At 37.1% G+C, this 23,210-nt stretch overlaps 1 protein-coding gene and 1 long non-coding RNA gene across 2 annotated transcripts in view; one reads left to right on the top strand and one right to left on the bottom strand.

Annotated features, from left to right (window-relative positions):
- GALNT8 (polypeptide N-acetylgalactosaminyltransferase 8) overlaps positions 1-23,210 on the bottom strand; it is a 50,960-nt gene that overhangs the window by 14,680 nt on the left and 13,070 nt on the right. The window contains 6 exon segments of the mRNA XM_047741469.1: positions 1,316-1,430; positions 1,916-2,113; positions 2,882-3,065; positions 7,957-8,068; positions 8,070-8,124; positions 22,817-23,111. Coding sequence (XP_047597425.1) covers positions 1,316-1,430; positions 1,916-2,113; positions 2,882-3,065; positions 7,957-8,068; positions 8,070-8,124; positions 22,817-23,111 — 959 coding nt within the window.
- Positions 4,531-7,861, top strand: LOC125107060 (uncharacterized). The gene is made up of 2 exons (XR_007129456.1): positions 4,531-4,629; positions 7,313-7,861. It is a non-coding gene; the product is annotated as an uncharacterized LOC125107060 (long non-coding RNA).

The following is a 23,210-nucleotide window of genomic DNA, read 5'->3' as shown; positions in this document are numbered from 1 at the left end:
TTTCCCACACTCTTTTGCTCACCAGTGGCCATATGACCAGCAGTGGCCAGTGGGATTTGAGGGAAATAACATATACAACTTTCAAGTAGTGGCCTTAAAAAGAAAGCATGCTCTGTCTCTGCCCGCCCCCACCTTCCTCATTCTAATGAATAGAATACAGGTGTGGTGTGGAGTATAGCAGAACCACAAGATGGAAGAGTCTTGGTCCCCATCACCCTGAAGATGCCATCTCAATCCTGAACCACTCATGTCCAAACTGTTGTGGCAAAAAGAAATCAATTTCTATCTTTTTTAAACCTGTTATTTTAGCCTTTCTCACAGAAGCCAAACAAGAATTCTAATTAATGTCTTCATAAATCATTTTAAAATATTGGGAGATGGAGAGGAGAAGTAAGTTGAGGAAAATCAGAGAGGGAGACAAACCATGAGAGACTGTGGACTCAGAAACAAACTAAGGGTTTTGGAGCAGAGTGGGGTGGAGGCTGGATGAGCCTGGTGGTGGGTATTAAGGAGGGCATGGATTGGATGGAGCATGGCATGTGGTGCATTAACAATTATTTATGGATCATGAAAAAAATTAGTTTAATTTAAAAAATATTTATTACATTTTAACAGTGCCATTATCCTTATGAAGTAAATGAAATAAGGATGCTTCTATTCATTTCATAAAAGGGAAATTGGTCAGGACAGCCAGGCAGAACAGTAGTTTTCTCTGTCAAACTATTACTGTGGCTTAAGGTATAACCCAGATAAAAGCTCAAACTGTGTTGGTTAACACAAAAATGTGAGGTCCTGTTTAGGTCTTAATTGGGTATAATATCTAGTTCTAGGGTCATCAGTTCCAAGTAGAAAGGAATTGAAGGGAGTAGGTCTGAATAAACTTTAGAAAATATCTCATGCTTCTAGATACTGTAATGGACTAGAGATCACCTGGTCTCAGGCATAGAATTTCAGGAATACTCTAGAATTTCAGTATTCAAAAGGAATACTATAGGAGGGATATTTTAAGCATGAGATCTAGAAGATGCTTAGAAAATGCTTGGAATGCTTATTCCCCTTAAGGTAAATAAGAATACCATCTGCTGAGTCTCAGTTCTATGTCTTTCCATCCATATCTCCCAGATTATATAAACCTCTACCAGAAAGCTCCACTCCAGAAGTTTTACTGCCTATTTCTAGTGACTCGGAAGCATGAGAGTTTATCCATCTCTTGAGCCAATGACATTCAGCCTTCTTCCAGAATTCCAAAGACCATCCAACTCTCCAACTATTTTCCCCTCTGCTTTTTCTCATAATGAGAAGGAAATGTACCCACCCTCAAGCCGAGTTCCACATTCTCTCCTCCATAGACCAGCATCCCACCATCCAGAGATCCAATCTCTTCCAGAAAGATCCTGTCAGCAGCCAGGATGCCCATGATGGAAGGACTCCTATAGAAAACACAGTAAGAGAGTTACTAACCTCTTGATGAGGAATGGGTCAAGATAGCAGTGAGCGATAGGAAGCCAATGATGATCTGGCTTCCAAAGGTCTACTCAAGCCCCTTCTAATCCTGAAGGCTTTTCCTAAACCCTCAGGCTGAACTAAGTACATGTAGCCTTCCTTCACCCTCATGCTGCCATAGCCCTTCCTGAATTATAATGAAATTAAACCTTTTTCATCTTCATATCCCTAATTCATATCCTGATAAATGCTTAAAATGCCTCAAATGTTTTTTTAAAACAGTATATACTTTGCTTTTTGTTTGAAAGCCCTTAGTCTGAAATGCCTTTATTTTTTTTCTCTATCCTCTTTTACCCCATCTCCTCCATTTCTCCCACCCACTCCCAGCATTACCATAAAAGATAAACAAAACCCACACCATCCATCCCTGATTTCCCATGTTCTAATCAAGTTCCTTAAACCTCAGACTTACTTTACTGGAGCAGTGGCATCATGCAGATCAAACCAGGCCTTTGGCAGTGGATCATAGCGGCACCATAGTTCCCAGTTAAACCCATCAACTGCCAATGCATACTTTTCCAGTTCAAAGGTATCAAAATGAATATTATCAAACACAGGAGACACAATCACAGTGTGGTCTTCCTGAATCCGAGCCAAAATGGGCTCTGCCCTAGAAGAAGAGTGTGTAACAAATCCAGGTTGGATATGAAAGGAAGTAGAAGAAGCAAGCAAACAAAACTTCTTCAAGCACCTTGCCCTGACATTGAGCACCTTTTTCACTTATGCTGTGCTGGGCTGTGAGTAGGATACTCCACAGTGCAGAGAACCTTTGCAGTTTTCAGGATACTTGAAGCTGCTAGCAGCGGACCTATGTCAATAACAGATTTGGAATTGGTACCCAAATATCACTCTCAAGTCATTATGAACAAGACTATTGGCATTCTGCCTAAATTTACATTAACTCTTTGGATCTCCCTGTTTCCAAAATTATGTCTATTTACTATTTGATTCTCCAAAGAACACAACTTTCTCTGTATCATGTAATTTCAGGGCTGAGAAAAACCTTAGGAATTATCAAAAGATAATTTCTTCAATTTTATAGTTAAGGACATAAAAGTCTAGTTAGGTGTGACTTATTTAGTCACAAAGTTATTTGGCAAAGTCAGCACTCCAAGTTTGTCAACTCCAAGGTTATCAACACTCCAAGCCCACAGTTATTTTCTTTTTTTTCTTTTTTTTTTTTTTCTTCCATAACACTAAAACACTTCCTTAGTCAACCAAATTCCCTGAGTAAAAACACCCTGTCTTTGGATATTTTCTTTGTTTGAGGTCTGGTGTTATCTTTCCCTATTTCCATAATACCCTGTCTTTTATTTAGTACATTTTCAATATCTCCCTTCTCCCCTTTCTTAGGAGAAGAAATCTCCTGGAGCCTTACCACCCAACGTTCACTTCAACATGAGCATCCAAGATGGCAATCACATCAGCTGTGGCCACTTTCCTGCCAGTGTTGCGTGCTTGAGCAAGACCCTCTCTCTTCGTATGTCGAATTATTTTTAGTAGTCCTGGGTACTTCCAGTTGTAAAGCTTAATCTTCTCATCCAAGCGTGTCTTTAGTTCTCCTGCCAACCAAATGCACACCTATAGACATTCTGAGTGCAATAATCAATGTGTTGTCAAAATTTCACACTATTATGTAGTAGTGGTTGAACTACCTCCAGCTAAGGATGAGCAATTTACCATCTTGGGTGAGAAATAAGTAGTGTTCCCCCTGCACCTACTTCTCTCCATTCTATCCTTAGGCTTAATGGTCCATTCCTAATCTCCTTTCCCTTGAAGTTAAACTACCTTAGAATAATCATACTGCTTACTGTGTAACAAGGATTGTTATTTATGCTTTATGTGTGTTGAGAATTCTCACAGGTCTACCTACCTGACCTAACTAAGGTAGAGGTGCTGGTGAACAGACATTGTGGAGACCGCCTGGAATGTCTTTCCCATGGCTAAACTCTCAAGATTTTCTGAAGAAGACACAAACAACTGAAACTGTTTTGTCTTGTTTTACATATTTCTATTCAAGGACCAGTTTTGGACAGAACACCCAAGCTAATCGCTTTTCTAGCTTCTAGCTATGAATTTATCCCCAAATTGTGCAAACAGGATTCACTATTCCCAGATCGTTGCCATTTTTTTCTTCCCTCTTTCCCCTCTCCTTTATAAAGTCTGTCTATAAATTTGTTCTTTGACTCAGCCTACCAGTGGACTTCCTCATATGTATGAGAACAACTTGCATGCAAATCACTAAGCAGTGTTTAAAATATCTAACTGAGAGACTGAGTTTTCCATTGATAACATTAATTTATTTTAATTTCAAATTATCTTATAAGGTAGGTATTTCAGTATCCTCACTTTACAGACAAAAAAACTGAAGCACAGAGAGATTAAGAAACTTGTCCAAGTTACACATCTAATAAGTGGCACACCCTGGATGTGAGCTCACGTTGTGTCTAACCACCAAGCCATGCTGCCTCAAGAAGTATGTGTGTACCTAGTTGGGTTTATCATGATCTCCCCCTATTCCTCTCTTTCCAGGGTCCAGAGATGAGATTCTTGCCGGTTCCTCCCTCAGAAGAAAAGTAGATTTATGAGTGCTGAAGTGATCAAGATCTGGAAGCAATACCTACATGACCATGGCACAAAAATTTGCCCTATGTTAGAAGTTTCCCAGATGCACTCCAGGAAGACTGACTCAATAATTGGAAATGTAAAGAGAGTCAGTGGATCTGAAGGCTGTTTGCTCCAACTGTGAGAAACTAAGCTGGAAAGTCCCTACACTCAACTAGTCACTACTTTCAGGAAGTACTACTCACAGAAAGTGACTACTTGCAGTCAGAAGGGGTTGCCATATTTTTTTCTTCTCCTGCCACCACTGTGCCCCTGAAAGGTTTATGGCAAATTGAGAGAGGGAGGAGCAGGTTCTGAAGTTCACCCTTGATGGCACCCACCCATAGAAGATGGAATCATGGATTCTACATATATGTGTGTATATATATATATATATATATATATACTTTTTTTTAGCAATTTCTTCAAAAAAAAATCAAGGTGAATGGAAAACCTGAAAATCCTGGTGGAGGTGTTATAATCATTGAAAGGAGCAAGAACAGGATTACCATTACTTCTGAGGTAGGTACCTTGTCCTAAAAGGCATTTTAAAAATCTCACCAAAAAATATAAAGAATAATCTGTGTGGTTGGTCGTACATAGTTGTTAAGAGCATTATTAGGAATTACAGTACTTCCAGATTAACCAGAATAAAGAAGAGAAGGAAGATGAGGATTAAAAATCACTTGAGTATTCCATATGAGTTCTTAAATAAACTGTGTTCAAAAAAGGTGGAAAAAAAAGAAAAAAGGGGAAAAAGTTTGCCATAGACCCTGGATATCTAGTGTGTAATTCAACCTCCCTTACTATCTAATTCTGTCACTTCTCATTTGGGTATCTCTGTTTCCTCAACTTAGAAGGAAGGCTGGATAATATGTCAGGATCCTTCCAATTCCAAAATTTTATGACTTATAGATTCTGATTTATCCTCTCAGAAATAATGACTACAGTCCAGCACAAGAATTAAAGACCCTTCAGTGGATCTTCTAAAGTAAGCTTGTGCTCCCTTCTCAGCCTTGCTCTCCCACTGGTCCTCTTTGCCCCCAAATTCTTTATTCCAGGATGCTCAGCTCAGGCTGCTTCTGGCTTTGGCAGTTTTGCTCATATCATTCTTTCCATCACTCTCTATCTCCCACACCTACCACACACCCAATCTTCCACTGTTTTTTTTTTTCTAAATCCTACCAAATTTTCAAGTCCCAATCCAAGTCCTCCTCCTCCAGGAAGGCTCTCTAGCTCATCCCAGCCATTTCTCCAGGCTTTCTTGCACTCAGTGACAGCTCACTCAATTTGACACACCATTCTTCATACACCATTCTTCATATATTGAAATATCTTTCCATAGGTATGTCTTGCCTCATAAATTAATACGGGAATTTCTTGAAGTCACTGATATTGTCTTCCCTGCATAATGCCTGTTTTTGGTGCAAACTCAATAAATAGTTGTTAGTTATAAAATTTGCCTAAAATTGGAGAGAAAATAGATAATCCCACTTATATTAGTACAAATTCTGAAAAAGTTGGATTAGCTCTATTGACAGTTGAAATATTTGACCTGATAAAAATGAAGCTTCATATCTAGGGGAAAAAAGAAGGGGACATAACCAAGTTATGGCATTTCAACATACTACCAATGATTTTAAGGTAAATAGGGAGTAATAACTCTACTTAACATTTATTGGGAGCAAGTCCTATGTTGAGGACTTGACATGTCTTATTTAATCTTCAAAATTGTGCTATCAGGTAAACACTATTATTTCCACTGTATTATAGATGAGGAACTGGAGACATAAAGTAGTTGAGTTTCTTGCTCCACAAAGTCAAATGAACAGTAAGTTTCTCTTGTGGCCTATGTGGTAGACTTCCATTTATTTTCTTCAATTTAACACAAAACAGATTCTTAAGTTCTGTTCTGTATAGAACCAATCTAGTTGATATTTTCATGGTTAATGAGAGAGAAGCTAATTCCTATCCCAGGGACATCGGTCAAAGAATGACTAACAGTCCCCTCTTCTGTGCCCATTTACACATTATCTCTATGAAAAGCATAATGGGTTCTTGACCAAAGTGAGAGAGATGTGTTATATGATAGGGGAATAGTTTGGAACGATCCAGAGTTTTGCTTGACTTCTCTTTATGTGTCTACCCAATGCAGACAAAAGGTAATCTTGTACCTTTTGATTTCATTGTTCCATAGGTAGAAATCTTGAAATAATTCTTATCTACTCTTTATGAAATGTGGAATTAAAGAGCCACTGATTTTTTTCCCACAGGAAATGATATCTTCAGGGGTCCCTCAGCTCAGCTCTTACATTTTTCCCATAAAGAAGCTGAGTCTCAGACAGGTGAGATAATTTGCCTCAAATCATCTCACAGAGACAGGAAGTGGTGCCAAGGTGTGTTCAAATGTCTAGGACAGAGTCTTTCTAATCAAGTTCTTATTTCTTACTGAAAAACCAGGTGTCTCTGCCCAGAAAGGAATGAACTCAGCCATTTTCTTTTCTTCGGTTTTCAATGGAATTCAGCTTAGGAACTGTACCTTCATAATTATTTTTTGTGCATTTATATTGAAACGATAAGAAAGGAAGGTATTTAAAACATTAAAGGAATATTTTTAGTGTCTGGAAATCCAAAAAGGAAAGTTTAGAGGCCATTTGCCTCTTCTTCTTGGTTCAAACTGCCCCTAATTTGAATCTGCAATAAGTACCTGTCTGGTACTTAAAGATCCCCCAGAGAAGGAAAACATTCTGCCTCTCATGATCAGCCACTCCACAGTCCTTACTCTCAGAAATTTCTTCCTTATTCCTAGCCCAAATCTCTGTGACTTTTTTCTAGTTTCTTCAAAATTTAAAAAACTAAGAGCTAACACTGGCTGAGAGGTTACTATGTGCTAAGTACTATTCATAACCTACATATTATATTAGTGAACATAGTGGCTAGAGATAGGGCTCTGGAATCTGCAAATCTCAATTTTTTCTCCTACCAGCACTGCGGTATTTAGCAAATTCCTTAGCCAGACTATGCCTTAGGTTTTTGCATCTGTAAAATGGCCAAGACAATGGTTCTTCCCCATAGGTTATTATAATGATTAAAACAGTTAACACACATAAGGTGCTTGGAACAATGTCAGCTGCCATGGTTATCTCATGTAACTCTCCTTACAGTTTATGAGATAGTTATTATTACCAACATTCATGTTTTGCAGATAAGGAAACCGGAACATGGAGAAGTTGAGATACCCATGGACATGGAGCTTATAAAGGAAGAACCGGGATTCTAAAATCCCAGAAAATAAGGACTCAGGTCCACAATCTCCCACTTCTCCCTGTCCCCCCTGGTAAACTAGACAGAGGTGGGGAGGGGGCATGCTCTGAGTAAGAAACATGGCCACTATGAAGAGTCTCCACATCCAGAGCTCCATTTTCTCTGGATTTAATTACCCAGGAAGATTGCTTTTCCTCATAGGGAACAGTTCTGACTCCCTTCTTGGTATCTGATGTCTAATTTTGGACCCCACTTCACCCCCTCAGGTCTCCATCATGGTGCATAGAAAGGCTTTGGAGCCACTCAGTCCTGGACCTCACTCAGCTCCACTATTAACTTGCGATGCAATTTGGTCACATTATGTGGTCTAACTCTCTGTGTCTTAGTTTCCCTATCTGTGTAATCAAGATGATGACCTTCTGCTTTGACTTTGTGAAGATTATTGTGTCCAGCACATAGGGCCTCAATAAATGATCCCTTTCTCTTCACTGTAGAAGGAGCTCAAAGTGTCCTAAACTCTAAGAGAAAACACTTTCCCAGCCCAACACAGTCAACAAACTATTATTCTTTGATCAAGTTGCTCACCATTTGAGCTAAAATCATCCACCAAGATGATCTCCTTTAACAACTGAGAGGGGGTGCGGTTGATGACACTAGTGATGGCACATTGTATAATGGACAGAGCTTCATTCATGAATTATGAGAATGACACCAAGGGATGGGAGTTGTGAAGGGTATGTCTTCTGAAGACACCTACAAGAAAACAATTTTAAATAACTATATTACTTTTTAAAAATTATGTAAGGGGCATCTAGGTGGCTCAGTTGATAGGGCATCTACCTTCGGCTCAGGTCATAGTCCTAGGGTCCTGGGATGGAGCCCCGCATCAGGCTCCCTGCTCAGTGGGGAGTCTCCTTCTCCCTCTCCCTCTGCTTCTGCCTCCTGCTCGTCTCGCTCTCTCTCTCTCAATTTGCTCTCTCAAATAAATAAAATCTTTTAAAAAATTTTAAAAAATTATGTAAACATTACTATCCAATCTACTCCTTCACTATATATGATAATTTAATATATCCATCAGCTCACCAACTTCAAACTCTTTAGGAAGGGAAACTCAGGTGATTGCCAAAGTAGCAAGATTTTATATCTATTTAACCAAAATTTTCCTGTTATGAGGATAAATCATATTAATTCATATTAATTCACGTTTGAATTAATATGAAGATTATTCATATTAATCTTCAGTGGATGGATCCACCCTACCATCTAACATTCCCCTAAAAGGAATCCCTATTCCTCTCCCATCTCTAAATTTTCTTTCTTGCTAGGGGTCTTCTGTCATCGCCACCACCTTTTCCCCATGTTCTCAGACTATCAGTCATTTCTGACACAAACCTCTACTTCACTACTACAGAGAAGTGCAGAACTGTTCAAAGAATTATGCTTAACACATTTTTTTAATTTCATAGTTTACCTTATTAAATGCTTAACACATGCCAGATACTAGCTTACTCTTTACTTTTAACATCTTTATTGAGATATACTTCATGTATGATAAAAATTCACCTATTTAAAAATAAACAAGTGTTTTTATAACATTCACAGTGTTGAGCAACCATTACCACTGTCAAATTTTAGAACATTTTCATCACACTAAAAAGAAACTCCATACCCATTACCAGTCACTGTCCATTTCTCCCCAACCCATTCCACCCCCACTCCCTTCAGCCAAAGGCAACCACTAATCTACTTTCTATCTCTATAGAATTGTCTATTCTGGCTTTTCATATAAATGGAAATATAATATGTTGTTTTTTATGACTAGCTTCTTTCACTTAGCATAATGTTTTCAAGGTTCATCCACATTGTGGCATGCATCAGACCTTCATCCTTTTTTATTGTCAAATAATATTCCATTGCATGGATACACCACATGTTTATCCATTCATCAGCTGTTGGACACTTAAAATGTTTTCCATTTTTTGGCTGTTGTTAATGCCACTGTGAACATTCTTGAACAAGTTTTGTGTTGGCATATGTTTTCATTTCATTTATATATACACCTAAGAGTACAATTGTTAAGTCAAAGGACAACTCTGTTTAACAATTTGATGAACTGCTATAGTGTTTTCCAAAGTAGCTGTACCATTTTACCTTACCACTAGTAATGAATGAGGGTCCCAATTTCTCTACAACCTGGACAACACTTGTCATTATTTGTCATTGTGCTGATAGTCATCCCAGTGGGTATGAAGTATTACCTCCCTGTGATTTTGATTTCCATTTCCCCAATAAGTAATGATGTTAAGCACCTTTTATTTTTCTTTTTTCTATTAATTTATTTATTTAAATTCAATTAGTTAATATACAGTTAATATATCATTAGTTTCAGGTGTGCTTTTTGGCCATGTGTGTATCTTTTTTGGAGCAATGTATGTCTTTAGTTTATTTTTAATTTGGTTATTTGTCTTTTAATTATTGAGTTTTAAGAGTTACTAATGTATCCTAGATTCAAGTACTTTATCAGATGTATGGTTTGCAAACATTTTCTCCTAGCTTGTGAGCTGTTTTTAACCTTCTTGATGATATTATTTGCAGCAAAAATTTTTCAGTTTTGATGAAGTCTAATTTTTCAGTTACTTATGCTTTTGGTACCGTATCTAAAAACCATTGGCTAACCCATGATCTCTGAGAATTACTCTTGTGTTTTCTCTTACGAGCTTTAGTTTTATTTACATCTATGATCATTTGAGTTGATATTTATGTATGGTATGATATAAGAGCCTAGTTTCATCGGTTAGCATATAACTAACCAGTTGTCTCAGTGCCATCTGTTGAAGAGATAATTCTTGCCCTCATTCTGCTGTCTTAGCACCTGTAAAGAGGAAAAACTCTCCTGTGTATCTCTTTCTCTCTATTCACAGCACTACTCATAATGAAAACCTTGATGACCAGATAGTGCATTTTTTTCCTCCACATCAAATAATTCTGTGACACCAGTTGGGTGTCCTATATTTTAGCTGAATTCTGATACTACCTACCTAAAATTAATGTCAGATCACACAGGTTAAGAGTTCACACACACAAAACTTCCCCCCACCCACCCACCCCACACACCACTCTGGATGCCAATCACAAGTTCAGGTTGTTATCAGTGCTTCTGACCCACTAGCTATAGATCAGAAGTTTCCAAGACCCCTCCTTGGGTTAATTTGCTAGAACAGCTCACAGAACTCAGGGAAACAGTTTACTTACTAGATTACCAGTTTATTAAGAAGAATACTAAAAGATATGAGTGAATTGCCATGTGGAGAGATATACAGAATAAGGTTCCAAAAGGTCCAGAGCACAGGGTCTTCTGTCCCAAGTGGAGTTTTGGGGTGCAGCATACCCCTGGCATGCTTCATGCTTCAAAAGACATAATTAATATGATCATTGCCTGTTAGTGGTCAAGTCTATCTCCATCCCCACTCCCCTGTCAGAAGATATAGAGGAGCTGAATATCCCAACCTTATAATTATAGAGTTCATTACTCTGGTAACCAGCTTACATCCTTAGAGGGTTTCCAAGAGTCAACTCATTAACTCAGGGCTGAAAGGAGCTTGTTGAAGATACCAAAAGACACTTTCATCTCTCTTCTAACTTAGGAAATTATAAGGATTTTAGATACTCCATGTCAGGAACAGGGGTGAAGACCAAATATTTCTTAGTATATGAAGACATATTTCTTAGTATAAGTCACAATATAATGACACCCTTGTCAGAATCAATTGACCATATAAGTAAGAGCTTATTTCTGGCTGTCGATTCTATTCCACAGATTTATGTATCTATCCTTAACCAGTTAACCAGTTAAAACGTGTCTTGATGGGGCACCTGGGTGGCTCAGTGGGTTAAGCCGCTGCCTTCGGCTCAGGTCATGATCTCAGGGTCCTGGGATCGAGTCCCGCATCGGGCTCTCTGCTCGGCAAGAAGCCTGCTTCCTCCTCTCTCTCTCTCTGCCTGCCTCTCCGTCTACTTGTGACCTCTCTCTGTCAAATAAATAAATAAAATCTTTAAAAAAAAAAAACGTGTCTTGATGATTACAGTTTTGTAGTAAGTTTTGAAATAGAGAACATCTAAGTCCTGTAACTTTATTCTTCTTTTCTCTATTCTCAATTCTTTTTCAAGGTGTGTTGGCTATTGAGCTCATTTATGTTTTCATTTTAATTTTGGGATCAACTTGTCAATTTCTACCCAAAATTCAGTTGTAGGTAAAACTGGAGACTATGGTTATTTTAACACATTAAATGTTCCAACAATGAATATGGGATGTTTTCCATTTATTTAAATCTTTAATTTCTTAACTCATGTCTTGTAGTTGTCCATCTACAGGCTTTCACTTCATTGTTAAATTTATTCCCAAATATTTTTGAGGCTAAATGACATTGTTTTCTTAATTTCATTTTTGAATTGTTAATTACAAATCTGTAGAAACATGATTAAATTTTGTGTATTGATCTTGCATCTTGCAACTCTGCTGTATTCATTTATTGGTTCTAATGGTTTTTAATGGATTTCTATGATTTTCTATATAAAAGATCATGCCACCTGTGAATAGAAAGAGTTTTACTTTTTCCATCCTAAAATGGATGCCTTTATTTCTTTTTCTTGCCTGACTAAAATATTGAATACAAGTATTGATGTCCAACATACTTATTTAGTTTCATCATATGGGGAAAGCTTTCCATCTTTCACCATTAGAATGATATGGGCTTTTTGTAGGTGCCCTTTGCTAGGTTGAGGAAGTTCCCATCTAGTCCTTGCTTGTTGAGTGTTTTTAATCATGAAAGGGTTGGATTTTGTCAGGTACTTTTTTCTGTGTCTCTTGAGATGATAGTGTGGCTTTTGTCTTTTATTCTATCAAGATGATGTATTATATTGATTTTCAGAGTTTGAATCAACTTTATATTGTTGGTTTAAATCCCAGCTTGATTGTGGTGTGTAATCCTGTTTCTATTCTGTTATATTCAGTTTGCTCATGTTTTGCTCAGGATTTTGACATCTATAGTCATAAGGGATGCTGCTCTGAAGTTTTCTTTTCTTGCAAGGTATTTTTCTGGCTTTGGTATCAGGGTAAAGCTGACCTCATATAATGAGTTGTGGAGTGTCCCCTTCTCTTCTATTGTTAGGAAGAGTTTAAGAAGAGTTGAAGCTAATTCATGTTTAAACTTGGTAGAATTCACCAGTGAAGCTATCTGGACCTGAGTAGTATTACAGTTACTAATTCAATCTCCTGTGAGAACTCTACTCAGATTTTCTAGTTCCCCTTCTGCCAGTTTTGGTAGTGTTTGTAAGAATTTGTACACTTCTTCTAGATTATCTAGTTTGTTGGGAGAGAGTTGTTACAGTACTCCTTAATAGTCTTTTATTTCTATAAGGCCAATAGTGCTGAACTTCTTCCAATCATGATTTTTGTCTTTTCTGTTTTTTTCTTGGTCAGTCTAGCTAAAGTTTTATTAATTTTGTTACTCCTTTAAAACACAACTCTGTTAGCTTTCTCTAGTTTTTCTTTTTTTTTTCCAAAGATTTTATTTATTCATTTGACAGACAGAGATCACAAGTAGGCAAAGGCAGGCAGAGAGAGAGGGGGAAGCAGGCTCCCTGCTGAGCAGAGAGCTCCATGCGGGTTTCGATGTGGGGCTCAATGTGGGACTTGATCCCAGGACCCTGAGGTCATGACCTGAGCCAAAGGCAGAGGCTTAACCCTCTGAGCCACCCAGGTGCCCCTGTTTTTCTATTTTTAGTTCATGTGTTTCCACTCCAGAAACTTTAAATGATTCTTTTTATGAATTCCTGTAGCCATCTAGTTATTTCATGGGAGAGAAGAAATGCTACACTTAACATTCTGCCATTCTGAAGGAAAACTCAATCCATACATTTTTTAAATGTAAAGTAATTGCCAACATTTATTTTTTTCTTTCAGTATTTTTTTTAATATTTTAAGTACTTTATTTAATTATTATATTACAGGAAGGCCATACTTGGGAATACAACATAGTGTTAAATTTCTTTTTTTTCTTTTTTTAAAAATTTTTATTTTTTAATTTCTTTTCAGTGTTCTTTTTTTTTCTTGCTCACATTTTTTATTTGTATAAAATATAATATATTTATAAATACAATATAAAGCATGACAGAGCAAAAGGCAAATGTAACAATCTTATCTATAAGTATCACAAACTTAATTCACCTCTTTTTTTTTACTTCTTTGTATTTATTTATTTTTAATTTTTTTAAATTTATTTTCAGCCTAACAGTATTCATTGTTTTTGCACCACACCCAGTGCTCCATGCAATCTGTGCCCTCTCCAATACCCACCACCTGGTTCGCCCAACCTCCCACCCCCTACCCCTTCAAAACCCTCATTTTGTTTTTCAGAGTCCATAGTCTCTCATGGTTCACCTCCCCTTCCAATTTCCCTCAACTCCCTTCTCCTCTCCATCTCCCCTTGTCCTCCATGCTATTTGTTATGCTCCACAAATAAGTGAAACCATATGATAATTGACTCTCTCTGCTTGACTTATTTCACTCAGCATCATCTCTTCCAGTCCCGTCCATGTTGCTACAAAAGTTGGGTATTCATCCTTTCTGATGGAAGCATAATACTCCATAGTGTATATGGACCACATCTTCCTTTCGTCCTTCCTTCCATTCGTCCATTGAAGGGCATCTTGGTTCTTTCCACAGTTTGGCGACCATGGCCATTGCTGCTATAAACATTGGGGTACAGATGGCCCTTCTTTTCACTACATCTGTATCTTTGGGGTAAATACTCAGTAGTGCAATTGCAGGGTCATAGGGAAGCTCTATTTTTAATTTCTTGAGGAATCTCCACACTGTTTTCCAAAGTGGCTGCACCAACTTGCATTCCCACCAACAGTGTAAGAGGGTTCCCCTTTCTCCACATCCCCTCCAACACATGTTGTTTCCTGTCTTGCTAATTTTGGCCATTCTAACTGGTGTAAGGTGATATCTCAATGTGGTTTTAATTTGAATCTCCCTGATGGCTAGTGATGATGCACATTTTTTCATGTGTCTGATAGCCATTTGTATGTCTTCATTGGAGAAGTGTCTGTTCATATCGTCTGCCCATTTTTTGATATGATTATCTGTTTTGTGTGTGTTGAGTTTGAGGAGTCCTTTATAGATCCTGGATATCAACCTTTTGTCTGTACTGTCATTTGCAAATATCTTCAACCATTCTCTTACACCGTACACAAAGATAAACTCAAAATGGATAAAAGACCTCAATGTGAGACAGGAATCCATCAGAATCCTGGAGGAGAACATAGGTAGTAATCTCTTCAATATCAGCGACAGCAACTTCTTTCAAGATATGTCTCCAAAGGCAAAGGAAACAAAAGCAAAAATAAACTTTTGGGACTTCTTCAAAATCAAAAGCTTCTGCACAGCAAAGGAAACAGTCAAGAAAACAAAGTGGCAACCCACAGAATGGGAGAAGATATTTGCAAATGACAATATCCCACTTCTGATAATAGATACAACTAGGCAAAAGATAAAAAAGGAAAGATGAGGCAGAAGATTAAACTACAGTACCAACCAACTAGATCTAACAGACATCTAGAGAACATTCTACCCAATAACAGCATAATACTTTCAAACTACACATACAACATTCTCCAGAAGAGACCATTTTGCTAGCATACAAAATAAGCCTCAATAATTTTTTAAGATTAAGTTAATACAAAATATGATTCTCTCATTACAATGGAGTGACATTAGAGATAAAAACCAAAAAAAGGGAAAATTCACAAATATGTGGAAACTAAACAATACATTCCTAAGTAACCACTGAGTCAAAAATAAATTACAAGGGAAACTAGAAAATACATTGAAATGACTGAAAAAACAAAGCACAATATACCAAAACTTTTGGAATAGAGCTAAAGAGGAGCTAGGAAACAAATTTATAGCTATCAATAAGTATGCTTTTTTTTAAAAAAGAATGATCTCAATTTCAATAATCTAGCCTTATACCTGAAGAAAATAGAAAGTGCAAACTAAATCCAAAGCAAGGAGAAGGAAGGAAATAATAAAGATGAGAGTAAAAATACATAAAATGGAGAACAGATATGAAAATTGAGACAATCAGTGAAAAGCTGGTTCTTTGAAACATCAACAAATTTTACAAATGTTCAGCGAGACTGACCAAGAAAATAATAAAGAATATTCAAATTATCAAAATCAGGAATAAAAGTGGGACATCACTATTGACCTTCCTGAAATTAAAAAAGATTATAAAGGAACACTATAGACAAACAATCTTCTCACAAATTAGAAAATTTAGATGAGATGGACAAATTCCTAAAGAGGCATAAATTATCAAAAGAATCTAAACACCTAGCCTCAGCAATCAGACAACAAAAAGAAATTAAAGGCATCCAAATCAGCAAAGAAGAAGTCAAACTATCACTCTTTGCAGATGATATGATACTTTATGTGGAAAACCCAAAAGACTCCACTCCAAATCTGCTAGAACTTGTACAGGAATTCAGTAAAGTGTCAGGATATAAAATCAATGCACAGAAATCAGTTGCATTTCTATACACAACAGTAAGACAGAAGAAATAGAAATTAAGGACTCAATACCATTTACAATTGCACCCCAAACCATAAGATACCTAGGAATAAACCTAACCAAAGAGGCAAAGAATCTATACTCAGAAAACTATAAAGTACTCATGAAAGAAACTGAGGAGGACACAAAGAAATGGGAAAAGTTTCCATGCTCATGGATTGCAAGAACAAATACTGTGAAAATGTCTATGCTACCTAAAGCAATCTACACGTTTAATGCAATCCCTATCAAAATCCCATCCATTTTTTTCAAAGAAATGGAACAAATAATCTTAAAATTTATATGGAACCAGAAAAGCCCTCAAATAGCCAGAGGAATGTTGAAAAAGAAAGCCAAAGTTGGTGGCATCATCACAGTTCCAGACTTCAAGCTCTATTACAAAGCTGTCATCATCAAGACAGTATGGTGCTGGCACAAAACAGACACATAGATCGATGGAACAGAATAGAAAGCCCAGAAACAGACCCTCAACTCTATGGTCAACTAATCTTCGACAAAGCAGGAAAGAATGTCCAATGGAAAAAAAGACAGTCTCTTCAACAAATGGTATTGGGGAAATCAGATAGCCACATGCAGAAAAATGAAACTGGACCATTTCCTTACACCACACATGGAAATAGACTCAAAATGGATGAGAGAAAGGAATCCATCCAAATCCTTAAGGAGAACACAGGCAGCAACCTCTTTGACTTCAGCTGCTGCAGCAACTTCTTCCTAGAAATATCACCAAAGGCAAGGGAAGCAAGGGCAAAAATGAACTATTGGGACTTCATCAAGATCAAAAGCTTCTGCACAGCAAAGGAAACAGTTAACAAAACCAAAAGACAACTGACAAAATGGGAGAAGATATTTGCAAACAACATATCAGATAAAGGGCTAGTTTCCAAAATCTATAAAAAACTTATCAAACTCAACACCCAAAGAACAAATAATCCAATCAAGAAATGGGCAAAGGACATGAACAGACATTTCTTCAAAGAAGACATCCAGATGGCCAACAGACACATGGAAAAGCGCTCCACATCACTCAGCATCAGGGAAATACAAATCAAAACCACAATGAGATACCACCTCACACCAGTCAGAAAGGCTAAAATTAACAAGTCAGGAAATGACAGATGCTGGCAAGGATGCAGAGAAAGGGGAACCCTCCTACACTGTTGGTGGGAATGTAAGTTGGTGCAACCACTTTGGAAAACAGCATGGAGGTTCCTCAAAAAGTTGAAAATAGAGCTACCCTATGACCCAGCAGTCACACTACTGGGTATTTACCCTAAAGAGACAAATATAGTGATCCAAAGGGCCACGTGTACCCGAATGTTTATAGCAGCAATGTCCACAATAGCCAAACCATGGAAAGAACCTAGGTGTCCATCAACAGATGAATGTATGAAGAAGATGTGGTATATATATACAATGGAATATTATGCAGCCATCAAAAGAAATGAAATCTTGCCATTTGTGATGACGTGGATGGAACTAGAGGGTATTATGCTTAGCAAAATAAGTCAATCAGAGGAAGAAAATTATCGTATGATCTCCCTGATATGAGGAAGTTGAGAGGCAATGTGGAGGGTTTGGAGTGTATGAAAGGAATAAATGAAACAGGATGGGACTGGGAAGGAGACAAATCATAAGAGGCTCTTAAACTCACAAAACAAACTGAGGGTTGCCAGGGGGAGGGAGGTAGGGAGAAGGTTGTTGGGTTATGGACATTAGGGAAGGTATGTGCTATGGTGAGTGCTGTGAATTGTGTAAACCTGGCAATTCACAGACCTGTACCCCTGGGGCTAATAATATATTATAGGTTAATAAAAAAATAAAAAAATTTAAAAAAAGAAAGAAACTGAAGAATAAAATAAATCTATTATGGAAAGTGTTGCTATAAAGATTGGGGTGCATGAGTCTCTTCAAATCACTATTTTTGTATCCTTGAGATAAATACCTAATAGTGCAACTGCTGGGTCATAGGGTACTTCTATTTTTAACTTTTTGAGGAACCTCCATACTATTTTCCAGAATGGCTGTGCCTGTTTGCATTCCCACCAACAGTGTAAGAAGGTTTCCCTTTCTCTGAAACTTTGCCAACATCCACTGTTCCCTGAGTCATTAATTTTAGCCATTCTGACTCGTGTGAGGTGATATCTCATAGTATTTTTGTTTTGTTTTGTTTTGTTTCCATAGTGGTTTTGATTTGCATTTCCCTGATGCCGAATGATGTTGAATGTTTTCTCATGTGTTTGTTAGCCAAAACATGGAAAGAGCCCAAATGTCCACCAACTGATGAGTGGATAAAGAAGATATGGAGTGTGTGTGTGTGTGTGTGTGTGTGTGTGTGTGTGTGTGTGTGTAATGGAATATTACTCAGTCATCAAAAAGAATGAAAATTTGCCATTTGCAATGACATGGATGGAACTAGAGTATATTGTGTTAGGCGAAACAAGTCAGTCAGAGAATGACAAATACCATATGATTTCATTCATATGTGGAATTTGAGAAACAAAACAGATGAATATAAGGGAAGGGAAGAAAAACTAAAATAAGAAGAAAACAGAGAGGAAAGAAAATCATAAGAGACTCTTAGCTCAAGGGAACAAACTGAGGGTTGCTGAAGGGGAGGTAGATGGGGAATGGCATAACTGGGTGATGGGCACTCAGGATCATGAGCACTGGGTGTTATATCAACTGATGAATCATTAAATTCTACCCCTGAAACTAATACTACACTATATGTGAACTAACTTGAATTTAAATAAAATTTTGAAAAAAAAAATAGAAATCTGCATAGACCTACATCAAGTAAAGAGATTGAATTACTAATCACTAATTATACATGAAAATAGATCCAGGCCCAGATGACTTTACTGGTGAATTCTATCAAATATTTAAAAAGAATTAGTACCAATCGTTCACAAATACCTCCAAAATATAGAAGAAGAGGAAACATTTCTCAAGTCATTCTATGAAGCCAATATTACTTAGTTCAGAACCAAACAAAAAGGAGCACCTGGGTGGCTCAGTTGATTAAGTGTCTGCCTTTAGCTCAAGTCATGATCCCAGGATCCTGGATCAAGTCCCGAGTCAGGCTCTCTGCTCAGCAGGGAGCCACCTTCTCCCTCTCCCTATGCCTGCCACTCCCCCTACTTGTGATCTCTCTCTCAGTCTCTCTTTGTCAAATAAATAATTCCAACTTAAAAAAAAAAAAAAACCCAAACAAACAAAAATGTCACAAGGAAAGAAAACTACAAACCAATCCTTCTTATGAAAAGAAACACAAAAATCCTCAAAATATTAGCAAACGAAATCCAGTAACAAATAGAAACAATTATATACTATGGTAAGGTAGAATTTATGCCATGAATTTAAGATTTGTTTGGCATCCTATCATAAATTTATGTAATATACTACATTAATAGATTATGAATAAAACCACGTGACCAATTCAATAGACATAGAAAAAGCATCTGATGCCTTCATAACAAGAAAAAAAAAAAAGAAAGGAAAAAAACACTAAACAAACTAGAAATAGAAGAAGATTTCTGATAAAGGGCATGTACAAAAAGCCATGGCTAACATAATTAATGGTGAAATATTAAATGCTCCCCTCTATAATGAGGAACAAAACACAGTACCCTCTCTCACCACTTCCATGCGACATTTTACTGATGATTCTAGCCAGGCAATTAAGCAAGAAAATTAAATAAAAATCACCATATTGGAAAAAAAATCATCATATTGGAAAGGAAGAACAACTTTCCCTATGAACAGATGACATAGTCTAATATAAAGAAAATTCTAAAATATCCAGTAAAAAAAAGAGACTAAAAGAATTAACAAATGAATATGGGAAGGTTGCAGGATATAAGTTCAATATACAAAAACATTGTGTTTCCATAAACATAAAATGAACAATTTGAAAATGAAACTAAGAAAACAATTTCACTTCTAAGAGCATCAAAAAGATAAACATGTCTAAGAAAAGAAGTGCAAAACTTATACTCTCAAACCCAAGACACTGTTGAAAGAAATTAAGGAAAACCTAAATAAATGCAAAGATTTACTATGTTCGTGGATTGAAAGATTTAATCGTTAATATGACAATACTCCTTAAATTGATCTACAGATTCAATCCAGTCCCTATCAAAATCCTGCTAATTTGTTTGAGAAATTGACCAACTAACCCTAAAATTCATATGGAAATTCAAGGTCCCAGAATAGCTAAAACAGTCTTGGACAAGAAGGAAGTTGGAAGACCCATACTTCTTGATTTCAAAACTTACTACAGAAGCTACAGTTGTCAAGCCAGTGAGTTACTGGCATAAGAAACAGACCTATAAAACAATGAAATAGGATTGATATCTGGAAATAAATTCTTACATTTATGACAAATTGATTTTGACAAGGGCGCCAAGAAAATCCAGTATGAAAAGGTAGTCTCTTCAACAAAGTGTGGTGGAACAGTTGGATAGTCATAAGCAAGAAAATGGAGTTGGACCTCTATGTCACACCATGCCCAAAAATTAATTTTAAATGACCCAAAAACCTAAATGTAAGACTAACACCACAAAACTTTTAGAAAAAAAGGGCATAAATCTTCATGACTTTGCATTAAGCATTGGTTTCTTAGATATGACATCCAAAGCAGAAGCAACCAAAGAAAAATATTAGATAAACTGGGTAAAATCATATTAATAACCTTCATGTAACAAAGAAAACCATACAGAAAGTGAAAAGATAATTCACAAGGGAGAAAACATTTTCAAATCATATGTCTGAATGGAACTTGTATCTAGAATATATAAAGAGCACTTGTAGCTCAGTAATAAAAAGAGAAACTGATTTTAAAAAGGAGAATGTCTCTGAATAGACAATTCTCCAAAGAAGATATACAAATAGCCAATATGCACAAGAAAGAATGTTCAGCATCATTAGACATTAGGAAAATTTAAATGAAGACCACAATGATACACCACTTCACATCACTAGAATGTTAGTGAGGATGTGGAAAAACCAGCACTCTCATATACTGCTAGAGAGAAAGTACAATGATGCAGTCACTTTAGAAAACTGTCTGGCAGTTCCTTGAAATGTTAAATGTAGAATTATCATATAACCCAGAAATTATACTTCCAGGGTATAACCAAGAAAACTGAAGACATAAATCCACACAAAAACTTATATATGTATGTTCAGAGCAGTATTTTCCTGGTAGAAACCACCGAAATGTCCACTAACTGGCAAATAGATAAACAAAATGTGGTGTACCCACACAAAGACTATTATTTGATAATAAAAGGAGTTAAGTTTTGATACATGCTATAACATGAATGTAACTTGAAAACACTATTCTAGGTATGTATATACAATGGAATAGTACACAGCCATCAGAAAGGATGAATACCTATCATTTGCATCAACATGGATGGAACTGGAGGAGATTATGTTAAGTGAAACAAGTCAAGAGAGAAAAACAATTATATGGTTTCAATCATATGTGGAATATAAGGAATAGTGTGGAGGACCACAAGGGAAGGGAGGAAAAACTGAATGGGAAGAAATCAGAGAGGGAGACCAGCCATGAGAGACCCTGGGTTCTGGAAAACAAACAGAGGGTTTCAGAGTAGAGGGCAGTAGGGGGTTGGGGCAGCCAAGTGATGGGTATTAAGGAGGGCACATGTTGTGATGAGCACTGGGTATTATATGCAACTAGTGAGTGGCTGAACACTACATCAAAAACTAATGATGTACTATATGTTGGCTAACTGAACATAATAAAAATAACAATACTAATTAAAAAAAGAAAACATTATTTGAAGTGAAAAAAGGCAGTCGCAAAAGACCCATATATAATATTATTCCATTTACATGAAATGTTAGAATAGGTAAATCTATAGGGACAGAAGGTAGCTTAATGTTTGCGTAGGGATGAGGAATTATGGGTAAACAGGGAGGGGTTATTAATGGGTATGGAATTTTTTTCAAAGTGATGAGAATGTTTAAAAATTGAATATGGTAATGATTCACTACACTGTGAATATACTAAAAACCATTAAACTGTACATTCTAAATTGATGAATTATATATGAATTTTATCTCAACAAAGTTATGTTTAAAACTTATGAAGGATGGTGGGAGAAGCAAAGAGGGAAGAAGAAACTGATGGAGAAAGAGATGGAAGGCTATTTATTTTTTTAAGATTTTATTTATTTATTTGACAGAGAGAGACAGCAAGAGAGGGAACACAAGCTGGGGGAGTGGGAGAGGGAGAAGCAGGCTTCCCACCGAGCAGGAAGCCCAATGCAGGGCTCAATCCCAGGACCCTGGGATCATGACTTGAGCTGAAAGCATAATGATCATTTAACTGGCTGAGCCACTGAGGCATCCCAGGGAAGGCTCTTTAAATTAGAATAAATAACAGAGAGGAATTCACACAGAGAATTTGAGAAAAGCACCAGGGAAGCAAGTAGAGCTGTTAACTTCAGTGTGACTTGTGCAAGTCTTTTCCCAGTTTCCTCATCTGTACAATTATGAGTTAGACTCACCATCAGAATTCTCAAGCATGTGTTTCTCTGACATCTCTGCCCATCTCCCAGGAGTTGTAAATATTTGGAACAGTCACTTGTCCTCCCTGAGCTGGCATTAATAAAATGGATTAAATGCAAGAACTCTGCTCAGTCAGCCTGCCAGAAGTCCTTCCGCATCAATTCTCCACTCCTCAACCCTCTTTCAACACTTGACTTTTGCTGCTCCCAAAGCCCATCCCCAATTAAACCAAGGTCCCTTTGCAATCCAAACTTGGTCCACCCTACCTGAAATCCCGGGTGTCTGGGATGCTGCGGTTGAAAGGCAACAGGTTACTGAGGTAAACGTTGTAACCAAACTTCTGGAAAAGGTCCTCAGCCTTTTTCTGCTGGACCTCAGAAAGATCCTTACCCCACTGCCTGAAAAGCTGTGAGTTTGGGAAGAGTATCTCTTTGGGTTTGTGCTTCCTGGTCTCCCTTGCTTTGACTTTCAATGCCTTTTCAATAGGATGTTCATATTTCACCCTCACTGCTGCGTGGTCCACGTTTTCTTCTTGCTTCATGGCTGATTTCATACTTTCTTCTGCAAATGAAGGGTGGGGGAGAAAATATTCCAGGTAACTCTGGGCATTGATTTCTATCCATATTTTCTTGAAATGGTTTTCCTCTTCAAATTCTAAAA

This window comes from Lutra lutra, chromosome 8, assembly GCF_902655055.1.
Source record: "Lutra lutra chromosome 8, mLutLut1.2, whole genome shotgun sequence".
Taxonomy (NCBI): domain Eukaryota; kingdom Metazoa; phylum Chordata; class Mammalia; order Carnivora; family Mustelidae; genus Lutra; species Lutra lutra.
This window is presented reverse-complemented; position numbering and strand designations above follow the sequence as displayed.